The sequence below is a fragment of the Euprymna scolopes genome, chromosome 2 (assembly GCF_053919585.1).
Source record: "Euprymna scolopes isolate OS-2025 chromosome 2, ASM5391958v1, whole genome shotgun sequence".
Taxonomy (NCBI): domain Eukaryota; kingdom Metazoa; phylum Mollusca; class Cephalopoda; order Sepiida; family Sepiolidae; genus Euprymna; species Euprymna scolopes.
In genome coordinates this window covers 37,292,778-37,312,227 of record NC_136483.1, presented here as the reverse complement: position 1 = coordinate 37,312,227, position 19,450 = coordinate 37,292,778, and the positions used below count along the sequence as shown (strand labels likewise).

Sequence of the window (19,450 nt, the reverse complement as noted above, 5' to 3'; positions counted from 1 at the left end):
TTGACCAGGAGCGAATAGAATGTAATAGGATTTAAATATTAAAAAAATATATTTTGGTTTTGTTTATTTAAGAGGGGGGGTATATGCATCTACAGGGATGGGACAGTCTAAAATAATATCCGCTGCATGGCTATGCTTTCAGAACCCCCTTTTTTAAATTTAGAGAAAAACAAAAAAGTCTGGACATTGTTCATAATACGGAGTGATCCTCAAAGATACTACTCATGAAATCGTTTATAAAATCCACAATCTTTTCTACAATTATTCTGCAAATATCGCCAATATTTAAATTAAAATCTGACTTGTCCACCAGGTTTCAATCATAAATGTCCAATAGTCTTTGTTTTATCAATGTTTAATGATAAACATACCTGGATACGGCCTACAGCCGTGAAAAATTCTTGAAAAAGGTAGATGAGCTGACACCATAACACCGCCCCTTTTAAGTCTTTGATCCGTAAAGAGTCAACACTTTTTCCTCTTGGATTTTACCTCCATGAAGTCGGCATTTTTCATTTTTGTTTAGACATTCGCCTTTTGAAATTACTTGTGGGACTGGTAACTCGAAAGTGTTGTCGTCTACAATATCGAAATATCGTTTCTTGGTTTGGTTTAAATATCTAATGTGTAAATTTTAGCCCTTTCACCATATAGAACATATTCACCATATAGAACATATTCACCATATAGAACATATTCACCGTTCTTTTACCCATATTCCACCCTTTCGAAAATGACATGCTGTTTTTAAAAATTCGAAAAAAGAACTATTTCTCTGATTTTAAAACGTCCCCTCTTCAGTTTGGTTTCTTATAAGTAACAACTTGTCAAAAATCGTCTTGATCTTTTTTCCAACAACTTCCGCTTCCGATATGCAAGATGTATGTTATCATTCGAATTCATTATATCCATTTCCAGAAAATCCTGTATAACTTTTTCGTGGGAGTACCCCCGTTGTGAATTAACAAGAATGAAGCCAAGTCACGGCATTCCTTAGAAAACGTTTTAATCGCTAAACGATCATATATTATACACTAGCCTGCGCGCCCGGCGTTGCCCGGGTGTTTGGAGGTGTGTGTTGAGCCAAAAAAAAGTGGTAGTAGGCAGGAAGGCTCGAACCCGTACCGCGAAGGAGGAAAAGAACGTAAAAAAAAACGTGACGTCTTTGCTGTTGCGTTCATCGCCAAACCGGAAGTGGCAAATGTTTAAATTAAGGCTAGTCAATCGAAAGAAGGGGATGACTTTAGAAAATATCGGCGAAAAAAAGCGAACCCACCAGTTGAGGGTGAAGGAATAATTGTTTTTAGCTAATTTTTCGATATTTGTCGTCCGAAGGGTCGAGCTTCAAAACGATACTGAGCTCACGAAAATCCGTCGCCTCTGTTGAGAGTTTTAGACATACATACATACATACATACATACATACATACATACATACATACATACATACATACATACATACTTAGATTTAAACAGACAGGTGAGGTTTATATTATAGAAGATGGTTTATATAATCTTTACACAAGATTCTTAGGCAGGTTCAAGTTAATCGAGAAGAATGTTAAAACTATAACATTTTCCCTTAAGAATTATTACGATGTAAGACAGAATTAAGGGATATAGTCTTAAGTTACGAAGTCTTTGTATTTACAAGGTATTTTCCTTATCCTAAATTATCGTTCCTGATGTGCTAAATATGTAATATTAGTTTTTTGAGAAGCACCGGTTTTTTCTTTTTCTTCTTTACTTGTTTTAGACGTGGCAATACCTTTTTCCAATAAAAACTTTTTTGTCCCTTCCACAAGAAAGTTCACCGTGTGTACCATACTAGGCATCCCAAAAATTTAAATAGTTGACTTAAACAGCGTATGATGGTTTTGCTTGTCATGTCCCTGCAGGGAAAGCAAAAGGAAAACGAGAGAATTCATCGATTATAGTGAGTAAATATTTGTTACTGTTGGGCTTTTGAAATCAATATTTAGTCGTTGAAAAGGTAACATTTTTTACAAATGTCTTCTGGTTAATAAAGTTAGGTTTTAGCTAAAGGCAGGAGTTGCATGCTTCATTTACACTTTTTATTTGCTCTAAAGAGAATGGGAGATTTCTCGCTCCAGTAAAATGGCAGAGTCGTGTAATACCAGGACGGTATAATTGTATGTGCAAATTACGAAGGTCTTCTAAGTGTGAGTGAAGGCAAAAATACGAGAAGAAAAAAAAAAGGTATCTGCAGCCACATTTTCAGTCCCAGACCGATAAGCAGTACTAAATTTAAACTGGGAAAATTCAACTCGCCAACGGTATATTTTGTCGTTCTAAATTTTTGATATTTTTAGAGTTATCAAAAATAAAGTAAACGCTTTTTAAATCTGTTATGGCTTTGAAATGCCTTCCAAGCAGGAAGTGGCACCATTTCCAGAGAGCTTCAACTATAGTGACAGCTTCTTTTCGATTGCATAGTATTTGATCTCAATGAAGGTTAGGGCCCTTGAGAAAAATGTGACTGGTCAGCCTTGTTGATTAAGAGTAATGGCTATGCAGTACTTACTAGCATCTTCACTGATTGTTGAAGCATCAAATGTGGGTAACTGGTCTATCAAATATTTATGTCAGCTCCAAAAACAAGTTAATTTGGGCTATGTCCAGAATGATTCTGAAAAGCATTTTTGACACTAACAGCCCAAACCAAAGCTATTTCTGGTTCACATTTCTCATCTTCCAATGTTTTTCCATTGCTTCAGCAATTATTAGATTGTGACGTTCGATTAATGAATGGACTTTTAGCGGCTCTAGTTTCAATATTCAGTTTTTTTATTCATCTCTCTGTAACCATCGTTATTAAATTATCCCCCATTACCACTCAAGAAACGTTTGGGAACTGCAAAATATGTTACAAATAATTTCTTCAGATTTCTTGGTTTTAAACAGCCTGGCAACAGAATACCTAATGGATGTGTCAATTAGGTGTAAAATCCAGCATTGGTTATGTCTGAATTCTTTTAAACCGGTTTCCAAGAGCCAATCCCACCACCGGACAAAGAGAGGGTCTTCTAATCCTTAAACAAACTGAACATGGGTCACAGACACCCTTATCCTTAATGACTCTACTGCCTCTCACCAATGATACCAATTTCTCTTTTGATGCATGAGCAAAATGTTTATGTAATTTCTCAGCCTTCATTCTTTTCTCCATTCTAGAGCATTTTTTTAAAGCTTCACAATGTAACACAAAGTTTAGTGACTTTTCAGCCTGCAACAGCATATTTGTCAATGGAAGACTATAATGTCCACTTTTAAAATCTAGTGTCATGCCAGCAGTTTTCATTGATTTATGACTTAGTAACAAGGGGAAATCATTTTTGACAATGTCAGCCTCTATGTATGATCTGACACCTTTTATGCTTCCTATTACCGGAAATGTAACTGCTTTAATTCGGAGGCCCTCGCAATGATCGAAGATAGTTACAAGTTAAAAGTCTGGTCAAATTAACATCGTGATCAGGCGCTTCTAATCCTCCCCAACGGTGTGAGGGGCTATTTAGCCCCAGTGGGTGGCTACTGCCCACCTTAAACCAGGCAGCCCCTGGTCAGTAAGGTGCTACCCCGTCACATCCGCCGCTTCGATGGGGTGGTCAGACAATCACGGATGTAAATCATTCACCTGTTACAAATCACAATTCAAAGACTACTCTCTGACTCGGAAGTTGGAACATTCGTACACTGTGCCTGGGTTTCACGCATGACCCGGATCTCAACCTTCGTGCAAAAGGTCTGCTTCGTAAGACTGCATTATTTGACCGTGAACTTGCCAAGCTATCTGTCGACATTGTCACTCTACAGGAGACCAGATTGACTGGAACTGGCTCCATCTCGGAACAAAACTACACTGGACTGGCAAAGCAAAAGAGGAACATCGCATCCATGGAGTAGGTTTCGCAGTGACAAACAAATTACTCAGAGAACATGTAGTCAACACTCTGGTCAGCATTTCAGAGAGAATTATGACACTGCAGATCAACTGCGCCGATACACGTCTATGCGCCAACACTATCTAACGAAGATCATGTGAAGAATGAATTTTACGACTGTCTCAACGAAATACTGAGCATGATTTCAGTCAGCGATCACCTTCTAGTACTCAGAGACTTCAACGCCAGAGTCGATGCAAACCATACTGCCTGGCTTGACATCATCGGTCACTTCGGTACTGGTAAAATAAATGAAAATGGTCAAAGAATTCTGGAGCTCTGTAGTCAACAGGGACTCTGTATTGCAAATACCTAGTTCAAACAGAAAATGTGTCATCGTGTCTCTTGGAGACACCCTCATTCCAAACATTGGCACAATTGGATCTTGCATTGTGTAGAAAAAGAGACATCGATTCTGTCAAATGGTCAATAACCTACCACTCCGCCGATGGTGATACCGACCACTTACTCGTGCTGACACAACTCGATCTCCCGAACAAGAAACCTGCACCATGTAAGCAAAGACCACATTGTAGTCTCAACATGGCTGCAATGAAGAGCAACGACAACATCAGTGCACTTCGCACTGCACTCGAAAGTAAGCTGAGAGATTCTGCACCAGAGGAAGCAGTGAACCTAGATAAATCCTGGGAAATACTGCAAACTGCGATGCATGACACTGCAGTCACATCCTTTGGGACCAAACGACCTTCTTGCAAAGACTGGATGGCTGAGAATGCAGAAATCTTAGAACCTCTACTACTGTCCAAAAACGATGCTCACAAGAACTATGTGAGCAGGCCGACACGCAGCACCCTGTCCAAGCTGAAAGAGGCTCGCAGTCAATTCCAGAAAGCTGCTCGGCACTGTGCAAACAACTGCTGGAACAACCTGTGCGACGAAATCCAGACTGCTACTGACTGCAGTAAACTATGTGAGATGTACCATGGACTCCGCAAGGCAACTGGACCAAATGCGAAGAAAGTTTGCCTTTAAAAATCTACTACAGGGTAGCTTATCACTGATCCTACAAAGCAGCTTGAACGCTGGGTGAAGCACTACTCTGTAATATATGGCAAACCGTGCAACATAACAGTCACAGCTTTAAATTCCACTCCGAACTTCGACACCCTAGTCGAACTGGACAAAATTCCAACTATGTCAGAACTCGAAGTAGCTCTCCAACACACGAATGTAGGGAAGGCCCCAGGTACCGACGAGATTCCAGCAGACCTGCTCAAGTGAGATAAGTTCTTGCTCCTGCACTTGAACAACCTCCTCTGCACCAGTTGGCGCAACGGAAGATTTCCAGCAGCTATGAAAGATGCTAAAATTGTCACTTTATTCAAGAAAGGAGACAAAGGAGATTGCAATAACTACCGTGGTATATCTTTATTCAGTGTCACCGGCAAAATCTTTGCCAGGGTGCTCCTTCCAAGGCTCTAGCAGATTGCAAACCGTGTTTATCCAGAATCGCAATGCGGCTTCCACAGCGGGCCCTCAACCATGGACATGATATTTTCAGTGCGTCAAATCCAGGAAAAATACAGAGAACAACGTAGACCTCTCCATATTGCATTTGTGGACTTCACGAAAGCTTTTGACATGGTAAGTAGAGATGGTCTGTTTGCCATCCTACAAAAGTTGGGCTGTCCACCAACTCTTCTTAGTTTGATAAGATCGCTCCCTGACAACATGACAGCCGCAGTCTTCCTTGAGGGTGATATGTCTGACAACTTCCCCGTGTGCAGTGGAGTCAAGCAAGGTTGTGTGTTGCCTCCCACACTGTTTGGCATCTTCTTCTCAGTTCTTCTGCACCACGCTTTTGAAAATCACGAAAACTTTTTAACTTAGCTCGCCTACGCGCCAAAACCAAGATTCAAAGAGTCCTAATACTTGAGCTGCTGTTTGCAGACGATGCTGCATTGGTCTCGCACTCCACAAGTGGACTCCAGTGGCTGCTTGACAAATTGAGCACTGCTTGTGCGGAGTTCGCACTGATAATCAGTGTGAAGAAGACAGTCGTGATGCACCAGGGTGATCCATCACCAATCACCATCAATGGCCACGAACTAGAGACTGTTGAGAACTTTGCATATCTTGGATCCAACATCAACAAGGGAGTAGCCATTGGACAGGAGCTACAAACGTGCATAGGTAGAGCAGCGTCTACTTTCAATCGACTATGTGAAAGAGCATGGTTCAATAAATACCTCACTTCTCGCACAAAATGCCGCATCTACGAATGCTGTGTTCTGAGTACCCTACTGTATGGAGCAGAGACTTGGACCACGTATGCTGAACGTCTACCATCTCTGATGCTTGCGACATATCATGGGCATCAATTGGTGGGATAGAATCACCAATGAAGAGTGTTAAGACGTGCTGGTAGCTGCTCCTTGTTCCAGACACTCAAGATCCGACGATCGAGTTGGCTTGGACACCTGCGCAGAATGCCTGATGGCCGTCTCCCTAAGGATATTCTTTACAGTGAACTGGCAAATGGAATAAGAAGCCGCAGTCGCCCGGTGCTGTGCTTTAAAGATGTGGCCAAACAGGATCTGATTACTCTTGGCATCGATGTGAATGTGCGTGAGGAGCTAGCCGAAGATAGGCCAGCATGGAGGCGTGCCTTGAGTAAGGGTGGTGAAGGATTGTAGAACCTTTGGTTCGAGAGGTTGGCGCAGCGAAGACAAAACTAGTGACTACGTTTACTGTTGCTTGCATTAATCTTTCATAAATTGCTTGCTATTATTTTTATTTATTTATATTATAACTGCTTTAATTGCCTTTTCCTCATCTCTATCATCAAAACAAAATATCATGTTGGGTTTAAAAGTTTTAAACCACTTATCTCGGTCATTTAATGTACCAAAAATACATTAAACTAAAGTTTAACAGTTCTAGAACAGGCAGAATCCAGGTATTATAACGAAAACTTATTTGAAAATACATCATTTGAAACCAAAATTAAAAATAACGCGAGAACTTTCTTCTCAAATTAATAATTTGAAGCTGTAATCTTGAATTCTTTGAAAAACTTCATGTATGAGCGCTTTATGCTTGTCCGAAGTTTTACTAATTATTAAAATATCATCCAAATAGACCGCTCAGTAATGCGTCCATTGCCTTCTAAAATACAATCGATCACCTTTACTCCAACGGTCTATCGGATTTGTATAATTCTTTGGATTTATACACAATAACTTCGAGCATTCTTCGTCCGCAGAAATATGCATTGCTGAAATCCACTTTCGAAAAGACTTTCCTCCATTTAGTTTCGCGAATATTTCTTCCAAACTAAGCAGCCGATAATTATAATCTCTCAATGTCTTGTTCAAATCCGTGGGAAAGTCTGCATGAATTTCTTTATTCTTTTTCTTTTTTTGTCGGCCATATTCGCTATATTCAATTTTTGATAGCACTTCCATTTTGTCGTGTCTATCGAATTCCATGTTGATATTTCTGACGCAAACAAAGCATTTCACTTCTTTTTATGTTATATATCCGGTTTCAATTCAAATTTCACAATTACTTTATTGCATCTATCAAGTTCACCAGAAAAAAAAAAAAAAAAAAAAAACTTGTAAAAAACTTCTCTCTCAAGTCTCAGTTCTTTTTTTAATTTATCCACAGCGATTTCTTTAATCATTCTGGTAAAACGAATTTATAAGAAAATCCCACAGGTGGAATTTTCCCATCCAATCTGTCCCCAGCAAATTACTTGAATTATTCACGACAAATACGTTTAGTTTTAATGTGTTTTTTTTTTTCTTTTTTTTTTCCATTAGAGTGTGACTATCGCCTTCAAATTTGATTCACTTTCCGGTTTAACATTTTTCGATTTTGCTAGTCGTCAGTAAAGTTGGCTAGTCAAATTTTTTCCATGCCTGCAGATGAATCTATCTATACTCCTATAATTTTTTTCTTATGTTCTTATTTCTTATTTATATTAAAAAACATTTTTCTATTTATTTAAAACGAAAATACAACTTTGTTATACATGGGTCGTGGAATTGCATTCATCTGCAAATAATCTAATTTGCATTTTTTTTACATAGAAGTTACCACTTATCAAAGCTCAGAGGCCACTCGAGGATAAGGATTAAAGAGTGTACAGTAGTCAATGGGACAATATCGTAGTAATCATTAGTAGTGAAAATTTGATAAATTGGATTACTTAAAGGGAACGGCTTAAGAACTTGTTTATGTTGGACTTGAAGACGACCATATTGTAATGAGCTGGAAAACAGGCAATCGGAAGAGAGTTCCACAGGCGTACAGTTCTAAGAAAGAAGCTTTGTTCATGGAATCTACATTTAGGTTTAGGCACAAATAAAAAGTGGGGGAAATTATTAATAGTGTTTTCTGCTAGACGAGTGTTTCTCATGAAAGTTTGGCGAGGGAGGATCACAGATTGAAGCTCAGACGAGCACTTGCCATGAAAATAACGATAAAGCAGAGATAGGCTCGCAACGTCTCTTCTGTGATAAAGAGGTTTCATGGAAGAGAAAAGGACATCCCCTTACGATGCTACGAAGTCTATTTTGAACTCTGTCAAGGCAGGATAAGCTGCTTTTAGCAGCTCCTGGCCAGATGTAGCAAGAATACTCCATCCTTGGATGTACCTGGCTCTTATATAAGTAGAGAATTACATCAGCAGTGATCGATCTAATGGATCGATAGAAGGATCCCACCATTTTTCCAGCGACCTTGGACGGATTTAATGTATGTGTTCCATTTCAGATCAGGAGTAAAGGTCAAGCCCAGAAGCTTGTCAAAACATGGAGCCTCCCCAAGATGAGAGCCATTCATTTCAATTGATGCCAGATGGAGATCAGAGCGTTGATGATGCAAAGATAGAAGCTTGGTTTTAGATGCATTCAAAGTAACCAGCCACTTCTTTCCCCATTGTACCACATGCTCAAAATCAGAGGAGAGAGAATCAAAGAGGACTTGGTCATTTACGGTCTTTGATGTGCTACCATAGATGGTAGTATTATCAGCATAAATTTCTACAAATGATGTAAGGATGTGATTTGGAAGGTCATTAATGTAGATCAGGAAGAGGGTTGAGCCCAGGATAGGACCCCTGAGGGACTCCAGCATTAACACTATGAGCTTCTGATTTCTTCCCCTCAACCACTACTCTTATGAACTTTTCAGAGGGAAATGATGTAATAATTGAGAAGACATTTCCAGCTTTACCATAGTTGGAGATCTTATGAAGTAGACCTTTATGTTATACCCTATCAAAAGCCGTTGATATGTCAAGAGCAATTGCCCTAGAAAGAAAGCCTCCATCGAGAGATTCGCTAATCCTATGAGATATAATTTAAGCACAGCTGCTGTAGATTTAGCAAAACGAAAACCATATTGCATGTAACTAAGAAGGTTATTTTTGCTGAGTTGGTTGACTATTTCTCTATTTAATACGGATTCCAACAACTTACTCATGAACGATCACCTGAATTCTTAAATACAGGACATATTGATGAGATTTTCCAGGGTGATGGGAAGTAATTCTTCTTAAGACAACGTTTAAATAACTTTGTAAGTATGAGAGCTAATTCTTGTTAAAGTTTTGTGAGCACTATAATAGGAATGCCGTCAGGGCTAGTTGCTTTATTGGAATCAAGGTTTTGGATTAGCTTGGCAACATCACGCATAGATATTTTTATGTCGTATAGCATGTTTTCAGACCCAGGAAACCTCTTTCTATATATATATTTATGTATGTGTATATATACTTGTTTAAAAAATCTTGCCCACAAAACTCCTCTGTCAGTTTTTGGTCTACAGATATGAAACTTAATATATAGGGTATTTGAACCCATGCGAAACTTAATATTTGGTTTTTAGCCGAGGGAAATCAGTGCAAAAATGTGAAAATTAAAAGAAATGGAATTTGCCAATTGAAGGTCGAACGATGGCATGACGAATATGCATGCGTAACGTAATCGCTATTGATTCATGTTTTAATTTTTAGCCTTGCAGCAAACATGTTTTCATAGGTCAAAGGAAACAGTAAATCATGAGCTAAACGTTTTGGTTTCGATTCCCAGTGGTGGCACACGAGTCATTTTTTTTTTTTTAACTCTTAAAGTAATTTCTATGTATTGGGTCCAATATAGTAAATACGAAATCTGCATTAATCAAAATATCATATTGGAGAGAGAGAGAGAGAGAGAGAGAGAGAGAGAGAGAGAGAGAGAGAGAGAGAGAGAGGGAGATTCACATGGTTTATAAACTCTCAGTGGAAAGGAAAACAGTTCATACAAAATTTATTTACTTTTGTTTTAATAAACGAAACAAAATTGACTGACAGTTTTGTTGGTTTATATTATTTATTCCTTTGCTGTTAAACGACGATGTTTCACAAATGAAAATAAAAAGCTTAGAACATATAACGTTCACTTCTCTTTTTTTTTTTTTTTTTTGCCGATATTACACTTTGTTAAAATTCAATATAATTTCATTTTGCCTCTTATTAACAAAATAATTATAGTATAAACTTCTTGACGTCATATATATATATATATATATATATATATATATATATATATATATATATATATATATATATATATATATATTCTAAAGAAGCTTTAAATAAAAAAATGCAAAAAATATAAAGATTGCAGTTAAAATTCACGGAAAAAAAATTAATTTAACCTATCGCAGACTTAGCAGCGACATAATATGACTTCTAAAAAGTTTTTGATTACAATAGAGAATTCAACTATATAAGGATGAAAAAAAGAGGAGACGCCTTAACTAAAATCGTTAAATAGAAATAGACAGCACTTGCATAAGCCTATTTCTCAAAAGTCTTCAATTATACAGGGTGGTCGCTAGAAAAGCTGGAAATTTGAAGGTCAGCTTAGATCATGAATAAAATGCGTGAGTGCTATTTTTTGATTGGTTCTTTTGTTGGTTTTCTATATTAAGACGCTGCAGTGAAGTGCACGGGCGACATTTTGAGTATCTATGAGTATAATATAACATTTGTCTTTGAAAACTTTGTAAAAATTATTCTTTGTAAAAATAAATTGTTGTTGATAAATTTACCGCTTTTTTTAGCGACCACCTTGTATTATTCAATTATATATATATATATATATATATATATATATATATATATATATATATATATATATATATATATATATATATATAAAAGTGAAAGTATCTGTCTGTGTGTGTGTATCTGTGTGTCTGTGTGTGTACATTTCCCCACGCAATAACTCAGTCAATTTTAAGTCTACAGACTCGAAATTTGATATACAGGGTACTGAGATTTAGGAAAATCGATGTGATCGGTTTTCGGCCATAAATTTGGCGATTAAGAGGTCAAAGTTCAACGATTTGACCTTTGAGAACACTACCAAACTCCTCCGACAATTTTGGGTCTAAACACTTGAAATTTTAGATATAGGTTCTTTGGACATGGATAACACTTAATAAGTTTATTTGAGCCCAAAACTATAAATGTTAAGGGGTTCTAATAGGGGTCAAATTAAAAAAAAATTGACCGCTTTTTTTTTCTTTTTTTTGCTCAACATACACCTCCAAACACCCGGGCAACGCTGGGCTGAAATGCTTGTGGATATATATATATATATATATATATATATATATATATATATATATATATATATATATAAGTGAAAGTGTATGTCTGTCTGTCTCTGTGTGTGTGTCTGTGTGTGTACATTTCCCTACGCAATAACTCTGTCAATATTAAGTCTACAGACTCGAAATTTGATATACAGGGTACTGAGATTTGGGAAAATCGATGTGATCCGTTTGCGGCCATAAATTTGGCGATTAAGGGGTCAAAATTCAACGAGTTGACCTTTGATAACTCAACCAAACTCCTCCAATTTTGGGTCTACATACTTGAAATTTTAGATATAGACTCATTGGACAGGGATCTCACTTAATAACTTTATTTGAGGCCAAAACAATAAATTTTAAGAGGTCATAATAGGGGTCAAAGTTAAAAACATTCACCGCTTTTTTTTTTATTTTGCTCAACATACACCTCCAAATACCAGGGCAACGCCAGGCACCCATGCTAGTATATCTATAAAAGTGGACGTGTCTGTGTATCTGTCTGTGTGTCTGTCTGTGTACATTTTCCTACGCAATAACTCTGTCTATTTGTAGTCTACAGACTCGAAATCGATATATAGGATACTGAGATTTGGGAAAATCTATGTGATCAGTGTTTGGCCAGAAATTTGGCAGTAAAGGGGCAAAGTTCAACGATTTGACCTTTGAGAACTCTACCAAACTCCTCCGACAATTTTGGGTCTAAACACTTGAAATTTTAGATACAGGTTCCTTGGACAGGGATCTCACTTAATAAGTTTATTTGAGCCCAAAATAATAAATGTTAAGGGGTCATAATAGGGGTCAAAGTTAAAAATATTGACCCTTTTTTTTTTTTTGCTCTGCATGCACCTCCAAACACCCGGGCAACGCCGGGCTGAAATGCGAGTAAATATATAAAAGTGAACGTGTGTGTGTGTGTGTGTGTGTGTGTGTGTGTGTGTGTGTGTGTGTGTACATTTTCCTACGCAATAACTCTGTCAATTTTCAGTCTACAGACTCGAAATTCGATGTACAGGATACTGAGATTTGGGAAAATCTTCGTAATCCGTTTTCGACACGAAATTTGGTTGTTAAGGGGTCAAAGTTAAATGATTTGACGTTTGAGAACTCTACCAAACTCCTCCGACAATTTTGGGTCTAAACACTTGAAATTTTAGATATAGGTTCCTTTGACATGGATAATAATAATAATAATGATAATAATAATAATAATAATAATAATAATAATAATAAAGTTCCCCCTGTACGTCATATATATATATATATATATATATATATATATATATATATATATATATATATATATATATATATGACGTACAATGGGAACTTCATCATCATCATAATAATAATAATAATAATAATAATAATAATAATAATAATAATAATAATGATAATATTAGCAGCAGCAACAGCATGGTAAGGCCACAGGAGAAACAACCAAGCAAAAAAATGTCCTAAGCAAAATTCATCCCAAAGCAGCAAAATTAAAGCTGGCTTGCAAGGACACTATATATATAGATGTATGCTAATTTGGGCATATTTGATTGGTTTGAAAATATAGGTTCTTTTTAACAAGTTATCATAAAATTTTAACCATAGAATAGAATTATAATCTTCTAAAAGCCTTAAATTTATATGTAGTTTCGAACCATAGAACCAAAGATATGAGCATTTCAATATTCAATTTGGCGACGAGTATAGATGTATCCATATATAGATATGCCACTTTTTGGGGCAATTTTATAAGTTCGAAATCTCGGCAACTACTGATTAGAATTTTACAAATGAAGGCTCGTTGGAAAGCTAATGACCTGAATTGTGTCATGGACTATGTGGTATTTGCCTTTAGGATCACACATTATTGTTTTAAGAAGTGTGGGGGGCACTTTTCTATATTATTTTAACTTAAAATGAACATCCACTTTATGGTCATCTTGGCTATAAAGTAGATGTTCATTTTACGTTGAATTAATACAGAAAAATGATCCCCCGTTTATAATTTCTTCATAGCTGACTACAACTTGATTGTCTTTAAGTCCAACATAAACAAATTCTTAATTAACCGCCCCCTTAAGTATTCGAATCTACCAAATTGTCATTACTAATAATTACTACGATATTATCCCATTGATTACTGTACACTTAATAACCCTTATCCTCGAGTGGCCTCCGGTCCTTGATAAGTGGTAACTCCTATGTAATATATATATATATATATAATTATATTTGTGTGTGTGTGTGGCTGTACTGTCTCCACATTGCCAGAGAATATTAATACTTTCAAATTTGCTACTTATTTATTTATAAAGTCTGTCTTTTTGGGATCAAAATAGTGTTATTTCAAAAAAAAAAAAAAAATAACAACGCTATAACAAATAACACAAAATAGTGTTATTTTTGCAATTAACACACATTTTTGTGCGGCATTTTTTCATACATTTCTTTATTTTAATTTGTTTTGAAGAATACTATGAGTATGATCCGTGAGCCTATAGCAACGTTTATAATTTTATGTGTTGTTTTATTTGACAGGGTGCCGTGGCTGGTGGAACTTTAGGACTGATTCTTCCACTTTGGATTAGTTTTGGTGCCTATTATTATGGCTCCTACAAGACATACTTACCTCTGCCAACAGAAACTTGCAACGCAACCGTCCTCAGCGATATCTTGGAGCCTAATTCAACTTTAACGCCAACAGACAGCAGTAAATTGTACGTCCATTTTGATTTAAAATTAAAAAGTAACAGAATATTAAATTAAGTCATTATCAACAACAAAAACATTAACAATAATATTAATCCTGTTTTCATCTAATATAATAATAGTCATTTTCCTTGTGTGATTGTGAGATCGCCCAGGTTACCAATTCTAATAAAACTGACACTTCCTTTTGAGTAAAGAGCAAACATCCAGGGTTGAATTAACTACTAATTAAAATAAGCATGTACTTAGTGGGCATCTAGGAAAGATGGGCCGCCAGTAATACAACAGGATAAACTGGATGTATTATCTCTACGATGTATGGAAGCAGATGTTCAGCGTAAAAAACAGGTTACAGAATGTGACCAAAGAGTTTACAATTAAAAGATCCAGTAGAAAACCTTTTAAAAGTATCATGAAGAGTGAAACCTGGCCTGTAAGTATTGAGGACATGCGTTGCATGAAGAGAAATTGTATGAGAATGATATGATGGATGTATAATGCGAGTCTTAAAAACAGGCTTAGATTTTGTGACCTCAAAATAAGATTAAATGTGAACTGTATAGATGACCATCTCGGAAGGGTACTACTCGTTTGCATGAACTAAATCCTAATTTGGCCCTGCAGATAACTTTCTACACATTGACTTGAAGTGCAGAATACGCCAGTTGTTTTAGAAGTCAGCCATCTTAAATCACATAGCCATCAGTTGGATCGATCATTAGCTAGAATTTGAACCTACTTTAGATTTCTTTCGTAGTTGGATTGGAAGGTTGTCTATAGGTGATCTTCGATATAGCTGCCTTGATCTTAAATCTCCACAAAATAATTAATTGGTGGATTTTTTTAAATTAACAAACGTGTTTACAAACTTGTTAAAGAGAGAAAAAAAAAAACTTGCTAAAGAGAGAAGAAAATAAAGAGAAAAGCCTCGTAACTTTTCCTTTCCTTATTTTATCCAGTCTTTGCATTCCTTGAGTGATACTTGTTACAAAAGGAGAAGAATTGCTGTTTTCTGGGCCGGAATTTATCCATATCGCACTTATCGTTGGCTGGTTTATTATTATTTCATTAATTATATAGTTTTTAGCTCATTACATCAAGTAGTGTCATGCTTTGGCTGGAGCGATTTACATGGTAAAAAATTAATGGGGAAAAAATGATCTTCCCTCACTCAGCAAAAAAATTATTATATATATATTTTTTTCTCGTAAAAAAAATATATATATAATAAAATGCTTCTTATTTTTGATAATCTCCACCATTGGACTGAGATTAAACTGTAGTATCTGTTCTGTTCTCGGTCAAAGAGATCCTTCTAGACTGAGGAAATTTTTATTTTTGCCCCAATCCAGAATGGCCTTTTTGGGGAACTGGATTTCCCCACATTAAAACCGAATCTTGCCTCTAACTTTGCCCTCGTGGCAAGTAAATAAAAAAAAAACTTACCAATAGTCACCATATTCCAATTTTATAAGTAACTTTTTTTTCAAATAACTTATATAATTTTTCATAAATTTCTTTCTTTATATATATATTCAGTCCTGAATTAATGAAACTCTACAGCCTGTCTTATTTGTGGTATTCATCTGTTGGGATTGTTGGTTGTGTCTCCATTGGATTAATCGTCAGTTTTATTACAGGTAAAGTATTAGAAACATTTATTTTTTTAAATAAAATATGTATGAAATGCGTTTGGCAGCCAAATTACAACGCAATATTATGAAAAATAAACAAATATTTATTTGTTAAAAATTAATATTTCGGCATATACGTCATCTTCAGAGTTTTATACATTTTTTTTCTTTTTTTTTTTCCAAACATATTTCATACGTATTTTATTTTAAAATTCAACGCTTCTATCACGGAAAACACAACATTTATTTTTTTTTATTTGAACAATAACTTTGAGATTATGTAAAAAAAAAACAAAAAACAAAAGAGACATCTAGAATATATTATTCTTTCTCTTTCCCTCTTACTCTCTTTCCATTTATGTATATATGCATGTATGTGTTATATACAAAGTAATAAATAAAATTGATACAGATACAAATAATATTAAGATAGTAGCTCTACACAGTTAAGTGGAGCAATTAATATTAATTGAGAAATGAATAAATGCTTACAGATCTGCGTGTAAAAAAGTATGCAAAAAGATGACTTCACAAAGCCATGTTGACTCATTTGGCTTCGAAATGACGTCACCTTTCTTTTCTGTTTTTCTTATTGATCCCATGAGTTAATAAAGTTTTTATTGCAATTCGAACTCTCATCTCTCACGTATTATATATATATGCGTGTGTGCATGTGTACATATATGTATGTATATGTGTGTGTATGTGTACATATATGTATATATGCATGTATATATGTGTGTGTGTGTGTGTGTGTGTGTGTGTGTGTGTGTGTGTGTGTGTGTGTGTGTGTGTGTGTGTGTGTGTGTGTGTGTGTGTGTGAAACGCTTCAAGGTTAATCTAAAAGCTCTCGGTATTGACGTGTCTAGCTGGGAGAGTGCTTCCAGTGATCATGAAAAGTGGCACTCCATGGTTTATCATAGCTGTGATAGCTTTGAGAAGAAAAATAGGATATTGCAAAAATTAAGCATGATTCCGGAAGAAAAATCTGTCAGATATGTCAAAGGCTTTTGTGACAAAGGCCGTCTGTGACTTATGCAGTAAAATGACTTTATCTGGAGCCGGTCTAGCTAGCCACTAGCAATCACATGGAAATCAGTCTTTATTTGACGAGGAAAACACTGTGGAGCGCAGACGTTCTATTTAATCTATGGTCTGCAAATCAAGTGGAGGTATGAAGCGTCATAAAATGTCCACAGTAGAGCAGTACCGGTTGGCTAAAGTGCGACCTCTGCAATAGACTAAGAGTAGGGCTAGTCTGAAGAGTTACCGTCTTTCCCACACACAGCGAGACATGATGGAGTATGTAAGTACCTCCACTGGACCATCTGTAAAAAATTAAACATCCAATGTAGCAGCAAGTCCTGGGAACATCAACTTGAAAGAACAGTTGGAAATGACTTATATACCATACATTATGACCACGTAATCCCTAGAGCCACCTACCTTGAAAATGCTGCTGTGAAACCTGACATAGTTATATGGAATAAGTCAGAGAGAGTGGCAACCTTGGTGGAAGTGAGTGTCCCTAATGATGGAGGGCTGAACAGAGCTGAAAGAGAGAAACAGACCAAATATCAAAGTCTCATGTACGATATGAAAAGAAACTGGAATCTTAGGGAGATATCAATCATACCAGCTATTATAGGTGCTACAGGGCTTATGAAGAAGAACCTGAAGTCCTACTTAACTAATATTCCTGGTGAACCAAGTGTAAAAGAGATCCAGACAATTGCACTTAAGGGAACAACGAGGATACTAAAAAGAGCTCTCGGTTGGTTTCAATAAAAAACAGAGGAATATTGGCAGCTGGTTTGGCTGCCCCATATCCAGCATTACAATCTTCAAAGAAAGAAAATAAAACAAAAAATGAAAAAAAAAAATGCATCTTGATCACATTTCCACATGTATATATGTATGTGTGTATAAATGTTCATAAAATAAATAGAAAATAAAAAATAAAAATAAATAAATAATCAATAAAAAACAAATTATAAAACGAATTAAATAAAATAACAAAAACAAAATAATATTTTTTAAAAGTACGTGCAAATGGATAAATAATCAACAATAAAGCAAAGGAAAGATGGTCTTCTGTCAAGGAGTGACGATCACCATATATATATATTTATTTATATATATGTATGTATATGCATATATATATATATGTATATATATATATATATGAATATGCATGTATATGTATGTATATGTATATATATATGTATATTTATATGAATATGTATGCATATGTATATATATGTATATTTATATGAATATGTATGTATATGTATATATATGCATATTTATATGAATATGCATGTATATGTATATATATATATATGTATATTCATATGAATATGTATGTATATGTATATATATGTATATATATGAATATGTATGTATATGTATATATATGTATATATATATAAATATGTATGTATATGTATATATATATATATATATATATATGTATATATATCGTATGTATAAATATCTTTATATATATATATATATATTATCTCTTTTTGTTTCATTTTACTTCAGTCGAAGTTCTCAGATATGAAGGGGCTGCTTTCATGGGGCTAACAATTGATCTCTGTGTCAGATCCATAGATATTTGAATATTCTATTAAAGTTCTTCTTTACATCTCAAACACTGAGTTAGTAAAGAAGTTGGGAACATAATTTTCCTCGCCCCAATTAATCATTTAGATATGTTGTAGTATATCTTTTTGTTGCGGTCTCGTGGTCTTGCGGGATTCCAGGATAAGAATTCATCTAGTCTGGTGTAGTATCCAGCTTCGTGCTCTTACTTGAGGTAACACCAGTTGGAAAAAATACACTATACCTCGTAAACACCAGCATGGATTAGCTATACCGAGAAGATCTTATTTGGGCTCTGAATACTATGTGATTTTTAATTAGAGTTTACTTGCAAGGGAAAGTATCCTTATGCCAGTTGGCCTGACAAACCCTTGTACAGAGAGACTGTAGACACTCGAGGACAGTGTCTAGTAAAGATTTAAGTTTTCCAATTATATATATATATATATATATATATATATATATATATATATATATATATATATATATATATATAAATGTAGTACACATGGTCTGAGGTTCGATTCCTAGAAACAGTTAAGCTATGCTGAAGAGAGCTAGGACCTCAAAACATACATGTCTGTAGATTAGTTTTATTAATAAAATAAAAATAATAAATAATATATAATTATTATAATAATAATTTTTTAATACCTACAGACACTAGTGTTTCATCCTTTCAGGAATCATCAGTACAGGATGACACTATTACTACCGGTTGAGAGATTCAAAGCAGGCCACAAAGCCATCTCTGACTCCATTAGCAAGGAACAAACCCTACGGCCAATCTCAACTGCGAGAAATATCATTGAAATTTTAACATTTATTTTTTAAATATCGTAACATCCGGCCATAGCGATCTAATGATTATAACATCATGATCTATGCATGTGAGCTTAAGTGACCGACTTTCTATTT

At 35.4% G+C, this 19,450-nt stretch overlaps 1 protein-coding gene across 2 annotated transcripts in view; it reads left to right on the top strand.

Annotated features, from left to right (window-relative positions):
- The window catches only part of LOC145291123 (sodium-coupled monocarboxylate transporter 1-like), an 82,771-nt gene that overhangs the window by 44,276 nt on the left and 19,045 nt on the right, over window positions 1–19,450 (top strand). For both annotated transcript variants that reach the window (XM_080136645.1, XM_080136639.1), the window contains 2 exons: window positions 14,121–14,299; window positions 15,831–15,931. In XM_080136645.1, coding sequence (XP_079992771.1) covers window positions 14,121–14,299; window positions 15,831–15,931 — 280 coding nt within the window. The remainder of the gene's footprint in view (window positions 1–14,120; window positions 14,300–15,830; window positions 15,932–19,450) is intronic.